This window comes from Panthera uncia, assembly GCF_023721935.1.
Source record: "Panthera uncia isolate 11264 chromosome C1 unlocalized genomic scaffold, Puncia_PCG_1.0 HiC_scaffold_3, whole genome shotgun sequence".
Taxonomy (NCBI): Eukaryota; Metazoa; Chordata; class Mammalia; order Carnivora; family Felidae; genus Panthera; species Panthera uncia.
Window position 1 is genome coordinate 3,328,915 of NW_026057584.1, and position 22,772 is coordinate 3,351,686.

The window sequence follows — 22,772 nt, forward strand, 5'->3', positions numbered from 1 at the left end:
TTCTTTCTTTTTTTTTTTTTTTAATTTTTTTTTAACGTTTATTTATTTTTGAGACAGAGAGAGACAGAGCATGAACGGGGGAGGGTCAGAGAGAGAGGGAGACACAGAATCTGAAACAGGCTCCAGGCTCTGAGCAGTCAGCACAGAGCCCGACGCGGGGCTCGAACCCACAAGCTGTGAGATCATCACCTGAGCCGAAGTCGGACGCTCAACCGACTGAGCCACCCAGGCGCCCCTGGAGAGATATTTCTTATTCATTGAATGAGCTAAACCTGCAGCCTCCAGTTTTGGAGGAAGTACAAAGCATTAAGTTTTTACATCGGTAAGGGTACGACAAAACCAATAATATCTCAAAGTTCTCAACTCTTCCTGAGAATCTCAGATAAAACAAGATGCTTCCAAGTGAAGACAGGTATGATTAATGGTCAGCTGACAGGTCTTGGGAAAGTGGCCTTTATGAACGCCTCAGAAACTGTGATGCTAAGGGGCTCTGATGTCTGTGTTCAGAAAGTCTTTTCCAAGTCAGATGGGTTCCAATTCTCTGCTTTCAACAAAATGGAGGGAGGAACCTGATCTAACAGTCAGCAGCAAGATCAAGAAAATATACGATTCTGAAGTCCAAGGATGGAATGTCATAGCTGTGACAAAACACCTTCCATGCCTCTCTCATCAGGCAGTCTTCAGTGTCTACATCTATAAAAAGAAAATGAAGGAAGAAAACTGGCACTCCTCCTCTGTAGCATAAAGGAACAGTCATTTACAAACTCATCAACCAAATCAGAGAAAACTGCTAACGGTAACTCCATCATTCTCAGCTCCGTTTCAGATGAAACGCTATTTTATGTTTAATAACCATCAAAGCTTACAACATCCTGTTTAAAGTCATTCATTCAGCAAATATCTGATGAGAGCTCATGATGTGCCAGACCTTGTTCTGGGCCCTGGTGACACATCAGCAAGAGACCTTCCCCCCAGTACCAGCGCACGTTCTGGCGGAAGAAGGTGAAGGAGCCAAGGGAGGAGTTGAACTTTTACACAGGGTGGTCGGAGAGAGCAAAGGCCTGAAAACAGAGGCCATCGGGGTGAAGAACACTCCAGGCCCATGAAAACAGCGGGTATGTTCAGAGAGCACTCCAGCAGCCAGAGGCGAGGCAGGGGAGAGGAGGAGCGGAGGCCAAGGAGACCACAGTAAGAGTGCTGGCTTTTATGCAGAGCCAGGCGGGGAGCCCGGAGAGGGGTCTGAGCAGAGGAGGGCTGGGCTGCAGGCCCTGTGGAGGCGACCTGTTACAACAACCCCGGTGAGAGATCATGCTGGTTAGGACCTTGGGAAGATTCCGACGGGAACACCACCAGGATCTGCTGACAGATGAGGGTGGGGAGTGGCGAAGAGAGGGGTTAAAGAAGAGCTAAGGTCTCTGACCCCGCAACGCAAAGGGCAGAGTTGCCATCGGGAAGATAAACAGGCCGCAAGGGCCATCACCGCACCAAGTTCAACCTCGGACACGTCGATCTGAGATTTCCCGTCAACATTCAAACAGAGGTGTTGATCGCCAGCACACGATTCTGGAGTGTGGGGGAGGTCGGGGCTGGATGAGGGCAGGGTGGGAGCTGTTCAGTATACGGAAGCACTCACATTTCATGAGCTATGAAGGTCCAAGGACGGGACAAAGCCTTCGGGGCTCCCACACCTAGAGGGGTCTGGGAGAGGAGACAGGAGGGGCAGCCAGCACCGAGGAGGAGAAGCAGGAACCAGGAGTTGGTGAAAACAATGACTAACAACTGTTCAGAACAAAATGCTTGAGACCGAAGAGTCTTCCGGTTAGAAAAACTTTTTAAATAACTTAGACACATACATATAGATGTATGTGAGTGCGCGCGCGTGTATTTACAGAGTAGTAGGACAAGGTGACAAAGTACTTGGCAGAAAAATGTTCACATTAGGATACAATCCTATAGGACGAGTGGAAGAAAACTATGAGTGAGAGGAGAAAAGGCAGCAACGAGCATTTTCCAACCACTGAACTAGAGCTTGTTCATATTTCTACAAAAAGGCATGATGGTGGGCGTATCCATGCTATTTAGATTCTACTGGAAACACTTTAAAGAGCAATATAATACTTTTATCTTTAAATGTCAATATTTACAACACACTGGAAATTATGTAAATTTCAAACTTAAAAGTCAGCAAAAACAGCGTCCTTGCCAAGATGAGCTTGTAGACTGGGGTCGGCAAACTCCTTCTGTAAAAAGCCAGACGGTAAGTACGCTTCAGGCCTTGGGACACAGGTCTCTGTCGCATATCCTGTTTTGTTGGCTTTTTCACAGCCCTTCAAATACATAAAAGGCACTGTGAGCCGGAGGGCCGCTCGAACAGTGGCCCAGGGCGGGATCTGCCTCACGCCTGGGATGGCGCCCAGCGTGCCCAGGCCAACGCGGAAGTACCTGAAGACACATCCGCGGTCGGACCGTGAGACGCAGCGCGCGTGAAGCCGGCTCATCTCAGGGGAGGCTGCTGTGGGCTGACTGTTCAGGGGAGGCTTGGGGGATGTGCCTTTAGGTACACCCTCAAAATCGGGATGACAACCACAACCCTAAGCACACCGACACGCGGAGCACGCACCGCACACGGTCACCTGGGCTCATGCACCTGTTCGCTCACCCTGTCTCCACCACTGCAGTGGGACAGGCACATCATCACCCCTTCGGAGAAGAAACTGAGGCCCGTGCAGGAAGAAACTGTCCTGGCCATAGCCCCGCAGCTAGCGGGTGGCAGAGCCATTTCCGGCCAGGCTGTCTCCCTGGGATCTGAGGGCAGGTGGGGGCGGGGAAGACAAAGAGGCAGTGTCCACGAGGAGGGCGGACTGGGCACAGAGCCGCAGCCAGGACTGCCACGAGCCCGCTGTGGGGCCGAGCCGGGGAGGTGGGCGGGTACTTGGCGGTGACATGGGGTCGGGAGCCACGCGGGAGCTGCAGAAAACACTAAGTTAGCTGCTAAAGAAAAGTGAGCACCCTGGGACCCGATGGAGGCTAATTTACGTGTGGAGGTAATATATATGTAAGAGATATTAATATAGACCATTGGGGTCCCAGGCAGGAGTTACAGAAAAAATATTTAAAGAAATGTTGGTCAAATTACTTGTGAGTTTCACAAAAACCAAAGCTACAGATCCAGAAAGCTCAGTAAGCCCAGGTAAGGTCAATAATCACATCAAAGAACATCACAGACAGACTGCTAAAAACGTGATAAAGAGACGGTCTTAAAAGCAACCAGAGACTAAAATGCACACATAAAGCGGAACAAAGAATGAGCACTGACTATTTATAAGAAAGAATACAAGTCAGGAGGCAGCAGAATGAGGTCTCTACAATAATGAACTCGTCACCCGGGGGCTGTACTACATACAAATCCTGAACACCCAGGATGTTCTTCAGGCAGAAGGAAAAGTAACAGATGGAAATTCAGACCCAAGGAAGGAGCGGTGACTACGCTGGGAAACAGATAAAAGAAAACAGGATATGTAAGGCTGGGTCACAGAGTACATAAAGGAGACAGGACAACTGTAAAAGGAAGGCTGGGTAGGGAAATGGAAATATCCTACTATCTGTCTAAGCCTCCACCTGAAGAACTGGGGGAAAAAAAGCCAAATTAAGCTGAAAACAAGCTGAAGGAAGGTAATAAAGACAGGATCAGACAACAAAAGATAGTAGAGGAAAATCAATAAACCCAAAAGCCGGTTCTTTGCAGAGACTGATAAAATCGATAATCCTCCAGCTAGCCTGATCAAGAAAAAAAGAAAACACACTTTCACTAATAGGAGTTAAAGGAGACTCGACAGAACTTTATAGGACAAGATATTAAGAACAACATTGTACCACTAAACTTGAAAATGTGGACAACCTTAAGAAAGACACCAATTACTCTATCTACTAGAGAAAGTGTATTCATCCTTAAAATGTTACCACAAAAACAAAACACAACCTTCCAGAGCTAGGTAGCTTCCCTGGCAGATTCTACCACTGCGTGCAGAACTGATACTAACTCTTCATCCACAGTCCCAGGAAACAGAAGGGAGCACTTCCCCCTTCACTCTGGAGGGATGGCGGGGGGAGGGGAAACCAGATCCTCCTCTTGCCCCACATAAAAAAAGAACTAAGTCACAGACCAAACTGTGAAACGTAAAGCTGAAAAATACTTGAAAAAAAAAAAAAAAAAAAAAAAAACCACGATATATTTGTATTTCTTCGATCTCTAGGACACAGAAAGCACAGCTATTTGTACTGGTCAGAATTGTTACTAGGATTCATCACCACGAGCTCAGTGGCTTAAACAACACAAATTTACCATCTTCGGTAGATCAGAAGTCCAAAACAGGCAGCGTGGGGCTACGATCAGCCAGCGGGCAGGGCTGCTGCGTTCCTTTCTGGGGGCTCTTGCCCCATCTTCAAATTCAGTGATGGCCAATGGAAATGATAATACACACAACCAAATGGATGCATCTCGAAAGCACGGTGCTAAATGAGAACAGCCACAGACAAAATGCTCCATGCTGTTTTGGTCCATTTACATGGCATTCTGGAAAAGGCACAACGGCAGGCACGATGTCCGCCAGAGGCTGGGGGACCTTTTTGAGGTGACGGAAACATTCTCTATCTCGATTATACTGACGGTGACACACTGTCAAAATGCAGGGAACACCCCAGAACAGTGAACTGTCCGTCAATTAGACCTCACTAAACATGATTTCTGCAAAAGATAAAGAAAAAGCCTATGCCACATAAAAGGCACTAAGCGGTGGGTCAGGAAACCAAGTGTGCTGGCAATTTTTACAATGCCAAAAAGTTCAACATCTAAACAGCTTTATACACATTATGTATGTTTTTACTACTGACCATCACAATAGGTTTTAAGCATGGTAATGAGCAGTTTTAAAAACGGGAAATCAGATATTTAACTTCACAGTCACTCCAGGGAACTTGAGCGTCCCAGGAAAGAAATGTGCCTCGGAGTCATGTGAAAGGCAGGGGGCATGAGCTACTATAAGAACAGAGTTTTATCCGACAAGTCACTTACTCAGTGTGATGGTACGCAAGGAAGCATCATGTCAACAGAGCTCTTGGAAGGAGCCAAGAAAAGAGCAGCGAATGTTCTCCTAACAAAGATTAGCTGATGCTAGGACAGAAAACTGACAGTCTTAAGAGCTCACATCACATTTCTCTTACATGTAAAGAGAAGAACTGCCACCTGTATTTCTAGGGTTATTGCAAAGAAAAGACTTCGCTAGGAAAAAGTCTGTTCCTCTTCCAATCTGTCCCTCATAATGGTTATCTCCATATTAAAATTAAAAATCCAACTAGAGAGAACCAGGGAGTACATGCTCCGGGTCTGAAACCTTGACATAGTAGCTGTGACCACCACCTAAAGTTCTATAAGGACTGCAGAGCAGGTCAAGCCAAGGCCTGCATCAGTGTTGTGCTCTATGTCCATATATGTTTAAATCTCCATGATTGCTGAAATGTTCCAAAATGTTCACGAGTGGAAACAAACCCATCTTTCAGGCTAACCAAACATATTTCTTTTTTCAGAAATTGGGATCTTACTTTATTTCACATTTAGAAACTTTTCTAAGTCCAAAGTTCTGAAACAAAGCTAAGAATGCACCACTAACCAGACATTAATACGGCTAACAGATAAATCAGTTAAAATTTTATGACTTAATGTAAGCTACACTTTTATTGTCATGTACCAATTAGGGTGTATTTATAAATTAAATGTTCAAATTAAGTAAACACGAAGCTAACAATTAATACATTTAGAAACAAATTTAGGTGAACATACACAGTAATACACAAGATTTACAATGCAGCTATAGAATTCCCTGATCAGAATTTATATATATGTAACACTAATAAAAAAAATGTTATTATGTTAAAACCCCCCACATATTTAATAAAGAACTTATATTCAGTTATATAAACCTTACAACTCGATAAGAGGACAAGCAACCCAATTTATAAATGGGAAAAATATTTGAATAGACACTTCAACAAAGAAGATACACAAACAGCAAACAAACACAGGAAAGGATGCAAATAAAGGTCACAAGGAGACACACACCCACGATAATGGCTGAAATTGAAAAGACTGCCAAGATGTCCGCAAGACTGTGAGGGAACCGGAATTCTCATTCACTGCTAGCAGGACTGAAAAACAGTACTTACACTTTGGAAAACAAGATAGCAGTGTCTAATAAAGTAAATTTACTCTGAGCACATAACCCAGTAATTCCGTCACCAGGGGGAATAAAAACATGCTGGCAAAGACCTACATGAGAAGGTTTGACAGCAGCTTCACGCATAATAGGTCCAAAGTGGAAACGACACAAAGGCTTATCAACTGGTGAACAGATAAACTGGTATACACTCACAGGATAAAATACAACTCATCAAAAAAAGATACAATACTGATTAATAACAACATGGCTGACACTCAAAAATATGTTAACAATGTAACCTACACCTCAACCAATATTGCGTAAAAAATTTTTTTAATCAACGATCTAAGTTTCCACCTTAGGCAGAAAAAGAAAAGCAAATTAAACTCACTATAAAAGGAAGGAAATAATAAAGATAAGAGCAGAAATCAATGAAACAGACAAACAACTGAGAAAAACAAAAATGAGTTCTTTGCAAAGATCAACTGGATAAACCTCAAGCTAACATGATCAAGAAAAAAAAAGAAGACCGAAATTACCAATATCAGGAATGAAAAAGGGGACATCAGTACAGATCTTACATACAACAGTAGAGTAAGAGAATATTCTGAACAACTTTTAGATCAATAATTCTTTAGGTGAAAAAGACAAATTCCTTAGAAGGAAAAAAATCACTAAAGCTGACTTAACAAACACAGTAGATGAATAACCCTGTGTCTATTTTTGGATTCATAAGTAAAAACTTTCCAGAAAGAAAACTCTTAAGTCCAGACGACTTAAATGTGGAATTCTGTCAAATATTTAAGGAATAAATAATACCAATCCTATGCAAGCTCTCAGAAAACAAGAGGGAACACTTCTTCAGTTATTCTACTAGGCTAGCATTGCTGATGCCAAAACCAGACCAAAAAAAAAAAAAAAAAAATCACAAAAGAAAACTGCAAACCAACATTCCTCATGAATATTGACATAAAATTCTGTATCAAAATATTAACAAATTTAATCCAGCAATGTAAAAAACAAAAAACAGATAACATACAACAACCAAGTGGCATTTACCACAGGAATATAACGTTGGTTTAACATTCAAAAATCAGTAAGTGGAATTTACTATATTTACAAAATAAAGGAAAAAATCATATGATCATCTCAAATGATGCAGAAAAAGCATTAGAAAGAATTCAACACACATGATAAAAACTCTCAGCAGACAGGAAAAAAAGGGAACTCTTTAACCTGATAAAAGACAGATAAAATCATATTCAATGAATAATGAGCACTTTCCCTTAGGATCAGGAACAGGGCAAAGACATATGTTCTCACTACCTCTTTCAACACTGTACTGGAGGCTATAGCCAGTGCAATAAGAAAAAGAAATTGAAGGCATACACACTCTTAAAAAGAGAAGTAAAAATGTCCTTCTCACAGATGCAATGATCATGGATGTAAAAATCCTAAGAATATACTAAGAAGCTACTGGAATTTAATAGGTGAATTTAGCGAGAGAACAGGACACAGGATCAACATGTTAAAAAATCAATTGTATTTTCATATAATTAGTAACAAGTAAAATGGAAATTTTAAAAATACCATTTACAAAAGCTTAAAAAACATGAAATACTTGGTATTGTATTTAAAAAAAAAAAGTTTAAAAAATTCCACTTATAACAGCTTAAAAAACACGAAATACTTGGTATTATATTTAACAAAGTATTTGCAAGGCCTGTACACCGAAAACTACCAAACACTGCTGAGAGAAAGTAAAGCAGATTTACACGACTCTGCTCCTGCTCGGGAAGACTCAACACTGCTATGCTGCCACTGCGTGCAAAACTGATCCATCTCAATCAAAATGCCAGCACTGGGGAAATGCAAATTGACACCACAATGAGATACTATTCATACTCAAATACTGATAAGTATGTAGAACAAGTGGAACTTCTCAGTCATTGCTGGTCAGTATACAGCAGTGCAACTCCTTCGGAAAATACATTCTTAAAAAGTTGAGTGCACACATAAGATTCCATTTATATGAAATTCAAGAACTGGCAAAAGTCATTTACGGTAACAGAAACCAGAAAGGAACTTTGGATGGGTAGCCAGGGGCAGAAGAGAATTTTGGAAATACTACAAGTATCTTTACCGGGCTTGTGGTTATACAGGTATATACATTTTTTCAAAACTTAGTAAAGCTGAACAGTCCAAATTAGTACATCTTATTGTTCGTAATTTTATACCTCAGTAAAATTTCTTTATACAGTAAAAACTGGGGCGCCTGGGTGGCTCAGTCGGTTAGTTTAAGTGTCCGACTCTTGGTTTTGGCTCAGGTCATGATCCCATAGTTCGTGAGTTCGAGCCCCACATCGGGTTCTGCGCGGACAATGAAGCCTGCTTTGGGTTCTCTCTCTCTGTCTCTGTCCCTCCCGAGCTCTCTCTCTCAAAATAAATAAATGAACTTAAAAAAAAAAAAAAGTAAAAACTAAACTTAAAAAAATTGTTATTTAAGTCCATGTTCCCCTCTGCCTAAAAGCTGCACGTCACAGTGGAGCAGGCAGGCTGAGGGGACCCGTGCAAGTCAGTGGGGCAACTACGACCTGACCCAGTTTTTCAAACTGTGCCTCCAACTTCACAGAAGACTCCAGGGAGCATTTCGGCAAGTCTTTAGCGTTTGCTTTGTTTCGTCTCATTTCACTTACTAGTATTTTTTCTTATTTTGTGAGTTGACGGAGACCTTTCTCCCCCTTAAATTCAGTTTTCCTCTACCACCAAAATACATTTCCGTCTTTCCTCAGAAGAGTACATTTACTCCCAAGCACGAGGGATGTTCGAAAAACAAAACTACGAACATGTTACCTAGTATGAACAGAACTTTCTTGCCAGGAGCCAGATAAAAAAGAGCTTTGGGCTTCAAACGCAGATGCAGTTCTCCCACCCTGACCACCGAAATATCCAGACTCTCTACCTTATTGCGTTTTCAGACTACTGGCTGCCAATGAGGAGAGTTCAAGACCATGTGCTTCATACACGGTTAAAACTTTCTCACTCAGGCATAGTTACACAATTTCTTCCCAATACTAAGAGGAGCATGACTCCAAGAAGTTGTTTTAAAACCATGATGTTAGACACATTTTTAGGGTTGACAGATCTCTGCCATGTTTCTTTTCTTTTTTTTTTTTTTTAATTTTTTTAACATTTATTTTTGAGACAGAGAGAGACAGAGCATGAACGGGGGAGGGGCAGAGAGAGAGGGAGACACAGAATCGGAAGCAGGCTCCGGGCTCTGAGCCATCAGCCCAGAGCCCGACGCGGGGCTCGAACTCACGGACCGCGGGATCGTGACCTGAGCTGAAGTCGGACGCTCAACCGACTGAGCCCCCCAGGCGCCCCTCTGCCACGTTTCTTAATAACAAAGGGCAGGAACCACAGCAGCTTTCGGACTCACTAACACCACAAAATAAGGGCACACAGACAGCATCTGAAGGGCATGCTGAGCAGACAGCTCAGTGCAACAATCGCGTCCCTGATGTGCACTTATTACAAATAGAAATGCTAAGGTACTAAGTAGTTACAGGCATCAAAACACAAGTTACTCTTGAATCTGATGGAAAGGTGAAGACCGAACCGTAACTACTGTAACTGCGCTCCACTTTCGAGAACAGTAAGAACATCAAAGATGGTTTCACGTACACAATCTCGATAATCGTAACATCCATGTGATTCCATTAAAAAAATGCAGTTAAAAAAAGACAAAGAAAAAAAGAGAAACTCTTATTCAGAGGCTGGACTTGACACAAACCCACTCGTGTCAGATGATGACAAGCCCGACAAACTCAACAAAGGTCTCTGAGCGGCCGGGGAGGACCACAGAGCCCACGCCTCGGTGGCGCGCAGAGCAACGGAATGCCTGCCAACCGCTGAAAACGCCCGAGAAAGGCAGAGGCAAGAAAACGTTTTTATGACAAACACACGTCTGAGACCAGTACACAGAACCGATCTTCATCCCCAGAAGAATTTCTGAAAACACTGCATTACTTAACAATGATAGCAAATGACTTCCGGAATGGTGACCTTGAGTCAACAGCCCTTGCTAAAAACAGCACAATGTGCAGTATGTGCTTTATGAAGGCAGCCAGAGTGGTTCTAATTGTCATGGTTTCCTAGTTTCAAGTCCTGAGCTCCGGTTATCTCTCAATGTCAGGCATGTAGAAGCCTGTGCTCGGGTTATCACCCCTGGTGCTTTCTTAGAGGAAATGGTATCAGATAGAGTTTACGTACATGTCCAGCGATGTTTGTAGAACCATCAAAGGGATTAAACGAATTTTTAAGTTTTCAAGCACGTTTTGAAAATGAGGTTTCCCATTATTATAAAACATCTTCAACAGAAAATAATCCATCCTACCTGCAGGGAGATAACTGCCAGGTCTTATTTGTAGGGTCATTATCGCCCACTGAAATTCTGTATTTTCTTCGACTTTCTAATTGGCTAGTGACGCATCATTCTCGGTTTCTCACTCCCTTTCCATCCCCTGAATAAAAGAACACCTTCCATTTCCTCCACAACGCTCCCTTCCCCACCCACCCCACAGGAGCACCGACTGGTCACAGCACAGCACCCGCTGCCCGACGTCAGCACTGGCGGGCTGTGCCGGGTTGGAATCTGCGATGCTTAGAGCCGCACGGCAATGAGGACACAAAGAGTCCTCCTTCCTCCTGCGCAGCCTGACCAAGGAGGAGTACGTTACCATCCTGGAGCACCTGGAGCTTAGACTCTTATCAGCCCTAACACAGACAGCCGGTGATCTGCTCCCTCCCCTGAGCCAGACCCTGGGCTGGAGCGCTTCACAGCCACTGTCTATTTCCACTTAACCCTCGTAACTGTCCCGTGAGAGAGGTCCTTGATGCTCACTTTCTAGCTGGGCGGGCTGGGGCAGAGAGGTGATTAAGCAACCCGAACCCTGATCACACAGCCACGAGACAGGAGCGCCGACCAGGATTTCAAAGCTCACAGTCTCCACGGCGCACCAACTGCCTCTGTGGCCTGCACTCCGGCCGACAGTCCGTACTTCACTTCTGGAGTTCCCGCTGAATGCCACAGACTCCCTTTATCCTGCTTCATTTGACTACAAGGCACGTATCTGCTCTGCGTGCGGCATGAAGTCATTACTGTCTTAACTTTCAAGAAGTCAGAGGACACATCAAGCCAAATATTATAGATCTGGGCAGCCTTCAAACTTTGCTGTTTGCAAATCACTGTAACACTTAAGTGTGGAAGAACATTACCTGGGGTCACAGTTAGCTGAAAGCAGTGGAGCTTGTTTGGATCAGGAAAATGCACTTTACACGTACCTGCAAAAGAAACAGCACATCAGGAAGGTCTGACAGCCGGGGGCAGCCCCTACACAGAGGCTGACCTTGAAACACGCGTGGCGTTTAAGGTGCTGGAAGAGTCTGTAGACCCCTCCTCGCTCTTGGCGTGTCACTAACTGTGCCACTATTGCTAACACTGCAAGCCGGTGACTTTGCCATGGGTGTCCCTCCTTACAGTCCCGCCCTCTTTAATTCCAAACTGAGATGGCCGCTTTCAATCTTTTAATGATCACTAAAAACTGAGACCTTTCCATTAACTTTAAGAATAATGCTACTTTAGTTTGAAAAGAGAACACCACACTTTAAGGAGATTAATACGTGTGGGTAAGGCTAACTAAACATGGCAAAACCAGAAAAACGCAGGCCAAACTTCTGGGCTGTTCAACCACCACCACACTTATTCAGACCCATCACAGTAAACGGAAGCTCAAAAGGTGTCCTTGAGGGGCACCTGGGTGGCTGGCTCAGTCCGTTAAGCATCCGACTTTGGCTCAGGTTATGATCTCACAATTTGTGAGTTCAAGCCCCGCGTCGGGCTCTGTGCTGACAACTTGGAGCCCGGAACCTGGTTCAGATTCTGTGTCTCCCTTTCTCTCTGTCCTTCCCCTCCTCATTCTGTCTCTCCCTCTCTCAAAAATAAACATTTACAAAAAAAAAAAAAAAAAAAAAAAAAAAAGGTGTCCATGAAGTTAGCTAGCACCCAGTTTACCTGGCATCAAGAAAAAAAAAAAAAAGTTTCCCAACCCAAGTAGTAGCTCAGCCTGCTTTGTGGATGAAGGGATGCTCTGCTCAGATGGCAGTGCCCTATGCCCCCTGTACCACACTGGAAGGGGTCTGGTCAACCGGGACAAGGAGTTCCCATAGGAGAAGAGGGAATGGCTAGTGGTGCAGATACAAGTTGGCCACATCCTACATCTGTTCCTTCAAACAAAGGGTATAGAAGAACAGTAAGCACACAAGGAATAAACACCCACTATGCTGGGAAGGAATATGGAGAAACTGTCTATACTTTATAAACTCAGAAAATACTGCACTGAACTCCTTGGATCGCCAGCTGACTTTATTTCTTACAAGTCTCACTGCAAACGTTTTGCCTGGTTTTCTAATGGTATGAAATTTCACCGAAAACAGGACAACTTCAATTTTGACTTGGAAATGGCCCTTAGAGATCATCTCGTCCAATATCCTCCAGCATGAGACGACACAAAGGTCCAGAGAGGTTCGGCAACCAGCCCGGAATCACACAGGTTATCAACAAAAGGTTTAGTTCCCAAATTAAAAGACTAGTTCATGGCTCTTCTCCTTATACCACACCTCACCTCATGACTTCAGAAACAGGCTGGCGTGATGCGTAAAAACCATACAAAACTGTTAGCAGGGTTTCTTCCTTTATCAATCTCTGAGAAAATCATTGTAGAGTGAAAGGTAACTTAGTCTACAAGAGCAAGAAGGGGTCTTAGAGATTACACCGTCACATTCCTTATTTTATAAACACAGAAACTGGGAGCCACGTGCCCAAACCACATGTGTGAACTGCCCATGGAATAACTGGAATGTGCTTCATTCTTCCTAATCTTTCTTTTTAAAAAATTTTTAATGTTTATTCATTTTTGAGAGAGAGAGAGAGAGAGAGATAGCATGAGTGGGGGAGGGGCAGACTGAGAGAGAGACACAGAATCCGAAGCAGACTCCAGGCTCTGAGCTGTCAGCACAGAGCCTGACGTGGGGCTCAAACCTACAAACTATGAGCTGATGTCAGACGCCCAACCGACTGAACCACCCCAGGTACCCCATTCTTCCTAATCTTAACTTGAAATGATAAATGCTATCTTTCCAGTGAGATGTATGTAACAAAAATGTACGACAAGGGCTTAGAAAATGTTCACGGATCAGCTGAAGTTGGCATCATTCATTTGTTTTTAATACCTGGCATTCTCCTTCATTTTGGTAAAGGCATAGATGTAGAAACCCATCCTTCTAGAACAAATTGGCCCACCAATAATAAATAAGTTACCAGGTAGATTAAAAAACAGTAAAACTACGGAAAGAACCAAACATCTTAAAACTCAAAAAAGGCCTAACAACGACCACAAAAAGTGAGAAGTCAGGTTTTCGTTTTAGTTCAATGCAAGGGCTGTATGGAAACCCGGGACCCTAGCCTTTCCTCTGCCTGCAGGCACAGGCTAGCACGTTCATGCTTCTATCTGAGAGGGAACGTGTGGTTTCGCCAACAGAGAGACCTCTATAAACTTGCCTGCACAGAGCTCCAAACTAGTTCTCGATGCGATGTGTACAAGCAGCACTCTCACATGGCAAGTTATTTTCTTTTCCTTCGTTAACACTTTAGAGAGATACTAAGGATTTATTCTCCGGTGGCTCCTTGTTTGCTCTGTGATGAGATCTGTACTTTTGGAAAGCATGGCTTACTTGTACAAACGAACTTAGACTTCCCTGACTCTGACGGGGCAGAGGGAAGGGAGAAAGTGAGAAAAGAGGCAGAGAGCACATACTTTTTTTTATCTGATACCTGGGCCATCAAGGTTAGCAAGATACCTTTTTCAGACCTAAGGTAGTAATTAAAATTCTGGCTTGAGAGCCAATTACACAGTTTTTGTAATTTTTTTAAAGTAAGTTCCAGGTCCAACGGGGGGCTTGAACTCACAACCCTGACCTCAAGAGTCACATGCTCTACCGACTGAGCCAGTTTGTTTTTAAACCAAAATTTTAGATAAAGCTGAAGCAATCCTTCTCTACGTGCTAAAACCCAACAATCTCTGTCAGAGTCTTACTTAAGGACAAAATGAACCATATGTAAGCAGTAACTTCTTATGGTCTTTGATTAAACATATGCATGTGCATATACATAAACCCTTTAAGAGAACCCCAAGACACTTCCTTCCAGTTCTGACTAGAAGAAAACTTTGAGGTCAAGCAATTCAGGGATTCTTTTTTTTTTTTTTTTAATGTTTGTTTATTTTTGAAAGAGAGAGAGAGACAAGGCGTGAGCAGGGGAGGGCAGAGAGAGAGGGAGACACAGAATCGGAAGCAGGCTCCACGCTCCCAGCTGTCAGCACAGAGCTCGACTTGGGGCTTGATCTAACCTGAGCCGAAGTCGGGTGCTTAACCGACTGAGCCACCCAGGCGCCCCTAATTCAGGGATCTTTAAGACATTTTTGACTGAGACCCCCACTAAGAAGCCTATGTTATATCACAACCCACCACACTCATATGTAAATACCATACATTAAAAAGAATTTTTCAGGAAACTGTGTGTACTTACCCTTACAAATGATTCTGCAACCACTTCAGGTGCACCCACCACCGTACTTCTAACTTTAGTTGGTGGCGGGAACGGACCCTCTCTGACCTGTGTCAGGTGGGCCAGATACCAAGTTCTCTCGAGCATTCGCCCAGACCAGGAGACCAACGTACAAAATATTTCGCCTACACTGACAAACATCCTCAACCTCAGAAATGGTTTTTTTTTCTTTTTTTTTTTTTTTTAACATTTATTTATTTTTGAGACAGAGACAGAGCATGAACAGGGGAGGGTCAGAGAAAGAGGGAGACACAGAATCTGAAACAGGCTCCAGGCTCTGAGCTGTCAGCACAGAGCCCGACGCGGGGCTCAAACCCACGGACCGTGAGATCATGACCTGAGCCGAAGTCGGACACTTAACCGACTGAGCCACCCAGGCACCCCAGAACTGTTTTTAACCAAGTATGATGATAAAAAGTCCCAATTCAAAAAAATACTAAAATGGTCAAAGCTTTCAGGCTTTAGTGGTCTTACACAATATGCTAAGTTTGGGAAGGGATTAGTAACAGGAAAAAACCGCACCTTTGACACATCACACAAATGAGCTGCCTGGGGAGTGAGCCTGCTCACAGGTGAAGACCACACCGTGGGTCTCTGTGCCTGGGCAGGAAGGACTGAGCACGGTGAGGACAGCTGGTGACATGGGGGTACATGGCCACCCCAGCCCATGCACAGAGATAAATTACAAGTAAGCACTTTGTGGACCAAAAAAGTGGTGCCGTCACTCACAAAAATAGGACTGGCATCGATTTATATCTTTTCACTCAAAGAGGACGTGGGACAGGGGCGCCTGGGTGGCTCATTCGGTTGAACATCCAACTCTTGATTTCGGCTCAGGTCATGATCTGATGGTTCGTGAGATCGAGCCCCGTGTCTCTCTCTCCCTCTCTCTCTGCCCCTCCCCAGCTCATGCACATGCACTCTCTCAAAAAAAAAGGACAAAAAGACGATGTGGGACAGAATGCTGTGGAAGAGACACAAAACCTAGCCAAAGCACCTCTGCCATAACAAGGAGAGAGACAGCACTGCTGTGCTGCTCTCAGAAAGACGGTAAATACCTCACTCTTATCAGAGCCCTGAAAAACTTCCACCTGTTTGCACAAAATTAAAACTTACTCCTAACACACAAAACCAGGCTCTGGGCTCTGCAAGATCATTGCAACGTAAAAAGCTTCTCCGTGCAGTTACCCTGCAGCATTTCCGGACTGAATGTGGACGCTGTACTTACACGGTAAATTAGCCTCAAGCTCTGCAACCTCTGTGGAAACAAAGAGACCGTCGTTAATATCCATCAACTCTGCACAGAAAATCCCTGCTCTAACCTGGCAACTTCTTCCGGAACACCGCGGAACAAAACAGACCGAAGTAACTGAAATCTACACTTGGTCTACTGTTTAAGACTTCAAGCCGTGGAATCGCTTTCAAATACACAAAGGGACTTGCGGGATGCCGGCAGATACGGTCACAGGCCCTTGAAAACGTACTTGGTATAAATGAAAATACTTTAAAATTCACATAGAAATCCCCCATAGGTAAACGGTCACTGGAGTCTGTTTGAAAGTCTTGTTCCCCCACACAGAGGGACTGCTGCCCTTGGAACGTGATTTATATACGCACCTGTGTCTCTTCTGGTTCTTTCAGACCTGTCTTCCCATGCAGGCTTGCCCCGTGTGTGCTGGAACTTTTCCAGTGAGAGAAAACTCTGCCTCCTGCCAGGGTCTGCTATCTGTTAACATCTCGCGACTGCCCAAGGAGCGGGGCTCGGTGCCGCAGTCCCCGGCCCCTTCACTCAGCAGTGAAGCCCGGCGCCCCTCTGCCGGGACAAAGCTGCAGACACCCCACTCCTACTGCTAAGAGCGGAGCTCTTGGGATACCCGGAAATAAGCAGGCAGGCAAGTCATCGGTGCCTCAGACACAGCAACGTGCTCTGGGGTCCTGGGGGCACAGAGGCCCCCACCCGCTGTGGAGACTAGAGGAAGGAGGTCTACGGGCCAGGCTTTCAAGAATAAGTAGAATTAAGTCCAGCAGAAGAGGAACGAAAAGGTTTGCCAAGGAGGTAAGTTAGTGACGGGCAAGAGCATGGAGCACAGACAAGCACAGGAAGGAGAAGGTGCGCAGGGCAGCCAGAGCAATGAGAAACCAGGAGGGCTCTGCGCACGGCCTGGAGTTCTCAACTTGAATCTGCAGAAATAGGGAGCAGAGGGTCATTTCTACCCAGTTTCCAAACTTTCCTCGAGAGGACAACTTCAGAAAGGGCAAAGCGGAGGTCTGGTGACCTATGACACGAGGCGGCCAGGGCCTAGCAAAGGCAGGGACAGTCAGAGAGCCTGAGGGCACAGGGTCTGCCCGCTGTGTGGGGTGGGGGGGGGGTCCGAGAGGGCACCGAGAGCTGAGCTGCTGGGGAAGTCCTGGGAGGAAGAAGCTGCAATCCGGGCGCACGGCCAGGGCCAAAGAGACCCCGTGGTGACGCCACCTGGACCTCGTGAGACTGACAGGGGAGGCTGGCGAAAAGAATGAAGCTCGGCAGAGAGCACAGAGTCACTCAGGACAAACAGGAGGAAAAGGAGGAGACACGTGGGGAACGTAAGTGATTGAAGAGACAGACTGGTCCCAGGGAAATGAGGCCCCAGTCGAGGCCACCGGATGCGGATCGGACCCCGCTGAGGGTCCTCGAAACGGCAGGAAGGCAGGTGGCGAGATGGAAACCAGATTCCAAAAAACTAAGAAGTCAATGGGGGGCCAAAACACAGAAGCAGTGGGTAGGGCGATTCCTTCAAGTGAAGTGTGGAACGGTGGGCAGGGAAGGGACGGGGGCGCCATGACCTTGGGAAGCTGAACACGGAGCACGTCAGCGGGAAGACGGGCAGGCAGACGGCTCCACTCTGAGACCGAGGGCTGGAGGCCCACAGGCCTTTAGTATCAGCCACTTGAGAATCTGGGTACAGACAGCCCGCTAAATGTGTCCACTCTGGGCTCCAGGTATCTGGAATGGGCATTCAGAAAAGTGGAGTGGGGCAGAGATGGGTGGAGTGAGGGAGCGGAAAGGTGCTCACGTGGTTCTACAGTGTCCTGTCCAGTGCCCTAGCCGGGGAGAGCGCCCTCACTCCTGAGAAAAGGAGCAGATCTCTTCAGCGGAGCCGGGCACGGAGAGAGGAGTGACAGTTCATTATCGTCTTGCTGTGATTGGAAAAGGAACAAGTTCTGTGGTGAGGTGCAGGCCTGGGAAGTCTGTTTTCCTGGCCACCTGGCGTCATGGCACATTTTACATTTAAAACCCAGTCACTTGATAAAATGTAAGGATAACCCTATGAACGTTCACTATCATTTTCTTCTAATGAGCACGGTGAACTTTGGTTTCATCTTTCTGACTGGCCCGTTCTCACCGTCCTGGGGCCAGGGCACTCGCTAAAGAAAACCTCAAACCGCAAAGGCGGGCAGGGGCCAAACTGCTACCCGCTCCGAGGACACCGGTACCAGGCCCTCCGAGGCCCTCCCAGGGCCACACTCCGCTCTGGCGGCTCACACAGGGCATTTGTTTTATCAAAAAAGCATTTTAACAAATGAGTCATTCATGTTAATCACTTCAAAATAAATGTTACCTGGGGGCGCCTGGGTGGCTCAGTCGATTAAGGGCGTTAAGCGTCTGACTCTTGGATTTCGGCTCAGGTCATTATCTTACTGTTTATGAGATAGAGCTCACATTAGTGAGCACAGAGCCTGCTTAGGATTCTCCCTCTCTCCCTGCCCCTCTCCTGCTCACACATGCACACTCTCTCTCTCAAAATAAACATTTAAAAGAATACCTACAAAAAATGTATGTTCTTAAACTGTATTTACACATTTTATTACACTACCATTCAGCTTGTTGCTAAGAACTTACAAGAAACCGTCCTTGAGGGCCCTCGTCTTGAGAGACTGAGGCCGGAACTGGCTTTCCCCGGCAAGCCTGTCCCGTCTAGTTGTGAAACTCTGGTAGTCCAGTGTGCCCAGAGGATCTGAGGGGGAGGGGGCCACAAAACAGAAGCAAAACGTCTAAGGCGGCCGTCTGGTGCCAAGGGTTGGGGAAGAGCGAGGTCAGGATGCAGGAGAACAGCAAGGCACTGACCAGGGGCACGGTGGTGACCGAACAGAAGCGGACCCCTGCACCACCACGATGGGGTGTCGGGGCCAGAGGCCTGTGTCCAGAGGAAGCCTCACTGTCGAACAGGAATCCTCCGGCCTGGCTGCATATAGATCACTTGGGAAGTTTTCTGCTGTTCTGCCCACTTATCAAACGACAGCTTTGGTGAGGCACAATTTACAAGAAAACAGACCCACTCTAACTGTACGATTCAATTAATTTTCAGTTAAAACCCGGAGTTGTGCATTCGTCACCATAACCTAGTACCTGCTCAGCCTTTACCACTCCTAGCCCTATGCGGACCCACTACACCAGGAGGTGTACGTGGGGCCCAGGCCTCTGAATGTTTTGCCCTCCCCAGGTACAGGAAACCGCCACAGGCTACTCGGCCATGCTCAGATATTCGCACGCAGATGTTTACGCAGATGGATTTGATAACTTCACGTTGTAGTCTAGAATTTCAGCTCCAAAGATGAGCGTTATGCTTCCATTTCTAGGTTCGGTGTCACTCAGTCAAGGAAAGCGGACAAGGGCTGGGAGAGCCCCACCATGGTCAGGGCCGCTGCGAGGTTCTGGTCCAAGCGCAGGCAGGGAGCGCAATCTTGGGAGCACGACAATTTCAATCAAGATGCTCGGCATTTTAGCTCAGCCTAGTGCAGTAGATAAAATAAGCCACACACTCCCATGGAGCTGTCACAAATGACACAGTTCGTCTACACTTCAAACGATGGCAAATAAGAATTTATTAACATCAGTAGTTATACCTTAGAATCTACGTACAAGAAGTCTACGGCCAAAGAAATGAGCGAATTGCTTTACATGTTCGAGAGGCCTCTTAGCAAAGTGGTGGCCCTTCCCTGCATGACCTCACTGCCTGCAGGACGCTACCCCTACCTGTAAAACAGCAAGACACTCGGCTATTTTTAACCTGCTGAAGTCTCGCCTGTTCCAAGATGCTAACCCCTCTACACCTTACTGGCCCTACCTTTCATCTTGCACAATTCCGTGGCTGCACAACTTCCTTCTGAAAGCTTAGACTCTTCTCCTTTCTAACTAAAAAGCAAACCACAGAGCCCACTCGAAGCATGCCTGCACTGAAATATCAGATTACGAGATCCACCTGATAACCGCGGTGGCCCTCACCCGGCACATATCCGCCCCTTTCTGCCACAGGCTGCTCGCAGCACAGCGCTCTGTTTCCACACTGCCTGCCACTCAAATCTGCACACTCTTCACGGCAGGGGCTGTACGGTGTGACCCAGCCCTGCAACCCTAGCACTCGGTCTCGGGCTTGGCACACACACAGGTCGCTCAGGAAATGCTTAACAGATAAGCACGTTTGCCGGAGAGCTGGCGGTGCTCCTGGTGCGCATGTCCCGAGAGTGAGAAGCCCTTCTCCTCATGCAGTTAGGGACCAATGCATCCAAAGGTGCTGTGGAAGTGTGTTCCCCCTGAGTTCCTATGTTGAAGCCCTAACCCTGTCCCCACATGTGATGGCATTAGGAGGTGGGCCCTTCAGGAGGCGATCAGAATTAGATGCGGTCATGAGGGTGGGGCCTTCACAATGGCATTAGTGCCCTTGGAAGAAGAGACACCAGGTGACTGCGGGCCGGGAAGGGGGTCCTGACTGGAACCGAACCCGCTGATGCCTTGATTTTGGACTTCCCAGCCTTTGAGCCACGAGAAATAAATGTGTGTTGCTGAAACCACCCAATCTACAGTATTTGCTTACGGCAGCTTGAGCTAAGACAAAAGGTCAGTCGCAGACGCAGGTGGTTCTTGGCAAACGCCAGCTCCAAGCCCCACCAGGCAGGGCAGCTGGGCCGCCCCACCCGGTCACCCAGTTGGCGATGCAGCTACCTCCCAGAAGCCTTGATTACCTCCTTCGGCCTGAACCACTACCTCCGAGATTTCTTTGACCAGAACTTTCTCTCAGCTTCCCGCCTGTCTTCATGCTCTGAGCACCCCTTCTGTGCTCTCAGCATCCACGTGCAGTGCCCTCATCTGGGAGACACCCGAACTAAGGGCATCAGCTCTCCCAGAGACGGCACCACCTGCACCCCGGCCTGAGGACCCCACAGACCCTCACCTCAGCCCTTCCGCTCCGTCTGGGGCCCTTCAGCAGCACACTGCGGAGTGTGGGCCCAGAGCACCCACGGTCCCTTTCACGCTCAGGGAGCGAGGCCGCAACCCTGAAAACCAGCACAGCTGCCGCAGCAGAGACTGGTATCGATGGGAATGGAGCCCAAGGCCCCCACCACCCCCACTCTCCACAGGAGTGGACAAGGGCAACTTGAAACCTCATCCGTCTTCCACAACCCTCCCCGCCCCCCCTGGGCTACCGGGCCCACCCACGTGGGGCCACCAACCTTGCTGGGCAGCTTCAGTGGTATTCTTGGGGCCAGCTGCCTTAGCTCCATGTGCAGGACTCCTCCTTCTAGGCCACTGCTCTACTTCTTAAAATACATACTGTAGCGGGGCGCCTGGGTAGCTCAGTCGGTTAAGTGTCCGACTTCAGCTCAGGTCACGATCTCCACGGTCTGTAAGTTCGAGCCCCACGTCGGGCTCCGTGCTGACAGCTCGGAGCCTGGAGTCTGCTTCGGATTCTGTGTCTCCCTCTCTCTCTGTCCCTCCCCTCTCTCTCTCTCACTCAAAAATAAACATTAAATAAATAAATAACACATCCATACATACCGTAGTTCTGCTGAGTACTCTGTCAACATGGCAAGCCCAACCCCGAGCCCACCCCCAGAGTCCTGGGCAGGGCCTGGCATGGCGACAGCAGCTCTGGAGAACAATGAATGGTTCTCTTTCCCCCACTCTTCCAGGAACTGCACTGGAACGGGCCTTCCTATCCCATCCCGTGACCAGACTGCTCATGTGGACACAGCAGTTCACCTGAGGCCCCGCGTGGCACCCCGAGGACACATCTGCACGCTAGACCCTGGGGAACACATGCAGGTGGGTGGCCAGGCCTCTCTGCTCCAGGCCTGGAGCGTGGACAGCCACACAGCACAGCCCCAGAAGCAGAAACCACCTGGGGTGCAGGGGCTGATACGGATAAAGGTGCACACATTCATTCTGTCTTGTTCCCCTAATTCCAGGACTGACCCTGAACTCAGCTCGGTCCAAGTCTCCACACTGAACAAGGACTCACAGAGGTGAAAGGTTCCTGCTGGCATGCCTGGAGCCTCTTGGGGTCTTCGGGGGTCACTAACAGGCTGGCACACAGCTGGACTAAAATGTTTGTTGAGTGAAAGAAGGAAAGAACACAAAGACACATATGATCCCATTGTACAAAAGGGGCTAAGCTTCTGCCGGATGAGACTCTAGCTCAGTGGCCCCATAAAGGTCCACCAGGAACTTAGTCCCACCTGCCCTGTGGCTAAAAACACTGGCCATGGTTCCCCAGTTCGGCCCAGACCTGCACAGATCTGACACGCCCTCCACAGTGTCCCCAGGTCCTAGGATTCAGGGCAGACAGCAGCTCCCAGTCTTAGCCTGGAAATACTCAATTGTTCTGCGGCCTCCAGGGGCTGCTGCTGCTGCTGCTGCTATAAGCATCACCCAGTTCCAGCCTGGAGGACGTCCCTGACAGTTACCCATGAGATGCGGATGAAAAGGTGGTATGACCAAGGTGCCAGCACAGGAGAGGCCCCCCCTGGCCGGCTGCTCCCAGGCAGGCTTTGGTTTTTCCAGGGAGAGGGACTCTGGCCTCCCGGAGGCAAGAACAGGAACAGGAGCCTCAGCTGCG

At 47.0% G+C, this 22,772-nt stretch overlaps 1 protein-coding gene across 5 annotated transcripts in view; it reads right to left on the bottom strand.

Moving 5' to 3' along the window:
- Positions 1 to 22,772, bottom strand: part of UBE2F (ubiquitin conjugating enzyme E2 F (putative)) — a 54,277-nt gene that overhangs the window by 22,881 nt on the left and 8,624 nt on the right. For 3 of the 5 annotated variants that reach the window (XM_049614575.1, XM_049614576.1, XM_049614577.1), the window contains exons 3-4: positions 16,127 to 16,156; positions 11,493 to 11,558 (exon numbers count right to left, since the gene is read on the bottom strand). The exons of 1 other annotated variant lie outside the window; for it this stretch is intronic. In XM_049614575.1, coding sequence (XP_049470532.1) covers positions 11,493 to 11,558; positions 16,127 to 16,156 — 96 coding nt within the window. The remainder of the gene's footprint in view (positions 1 to 11,492; positions 11,559 to 16,126; positions 16,157 to 22,772) is intronic. One more of the 5 variants, XM_049614578.1, reaches the window with a different exon arrangement.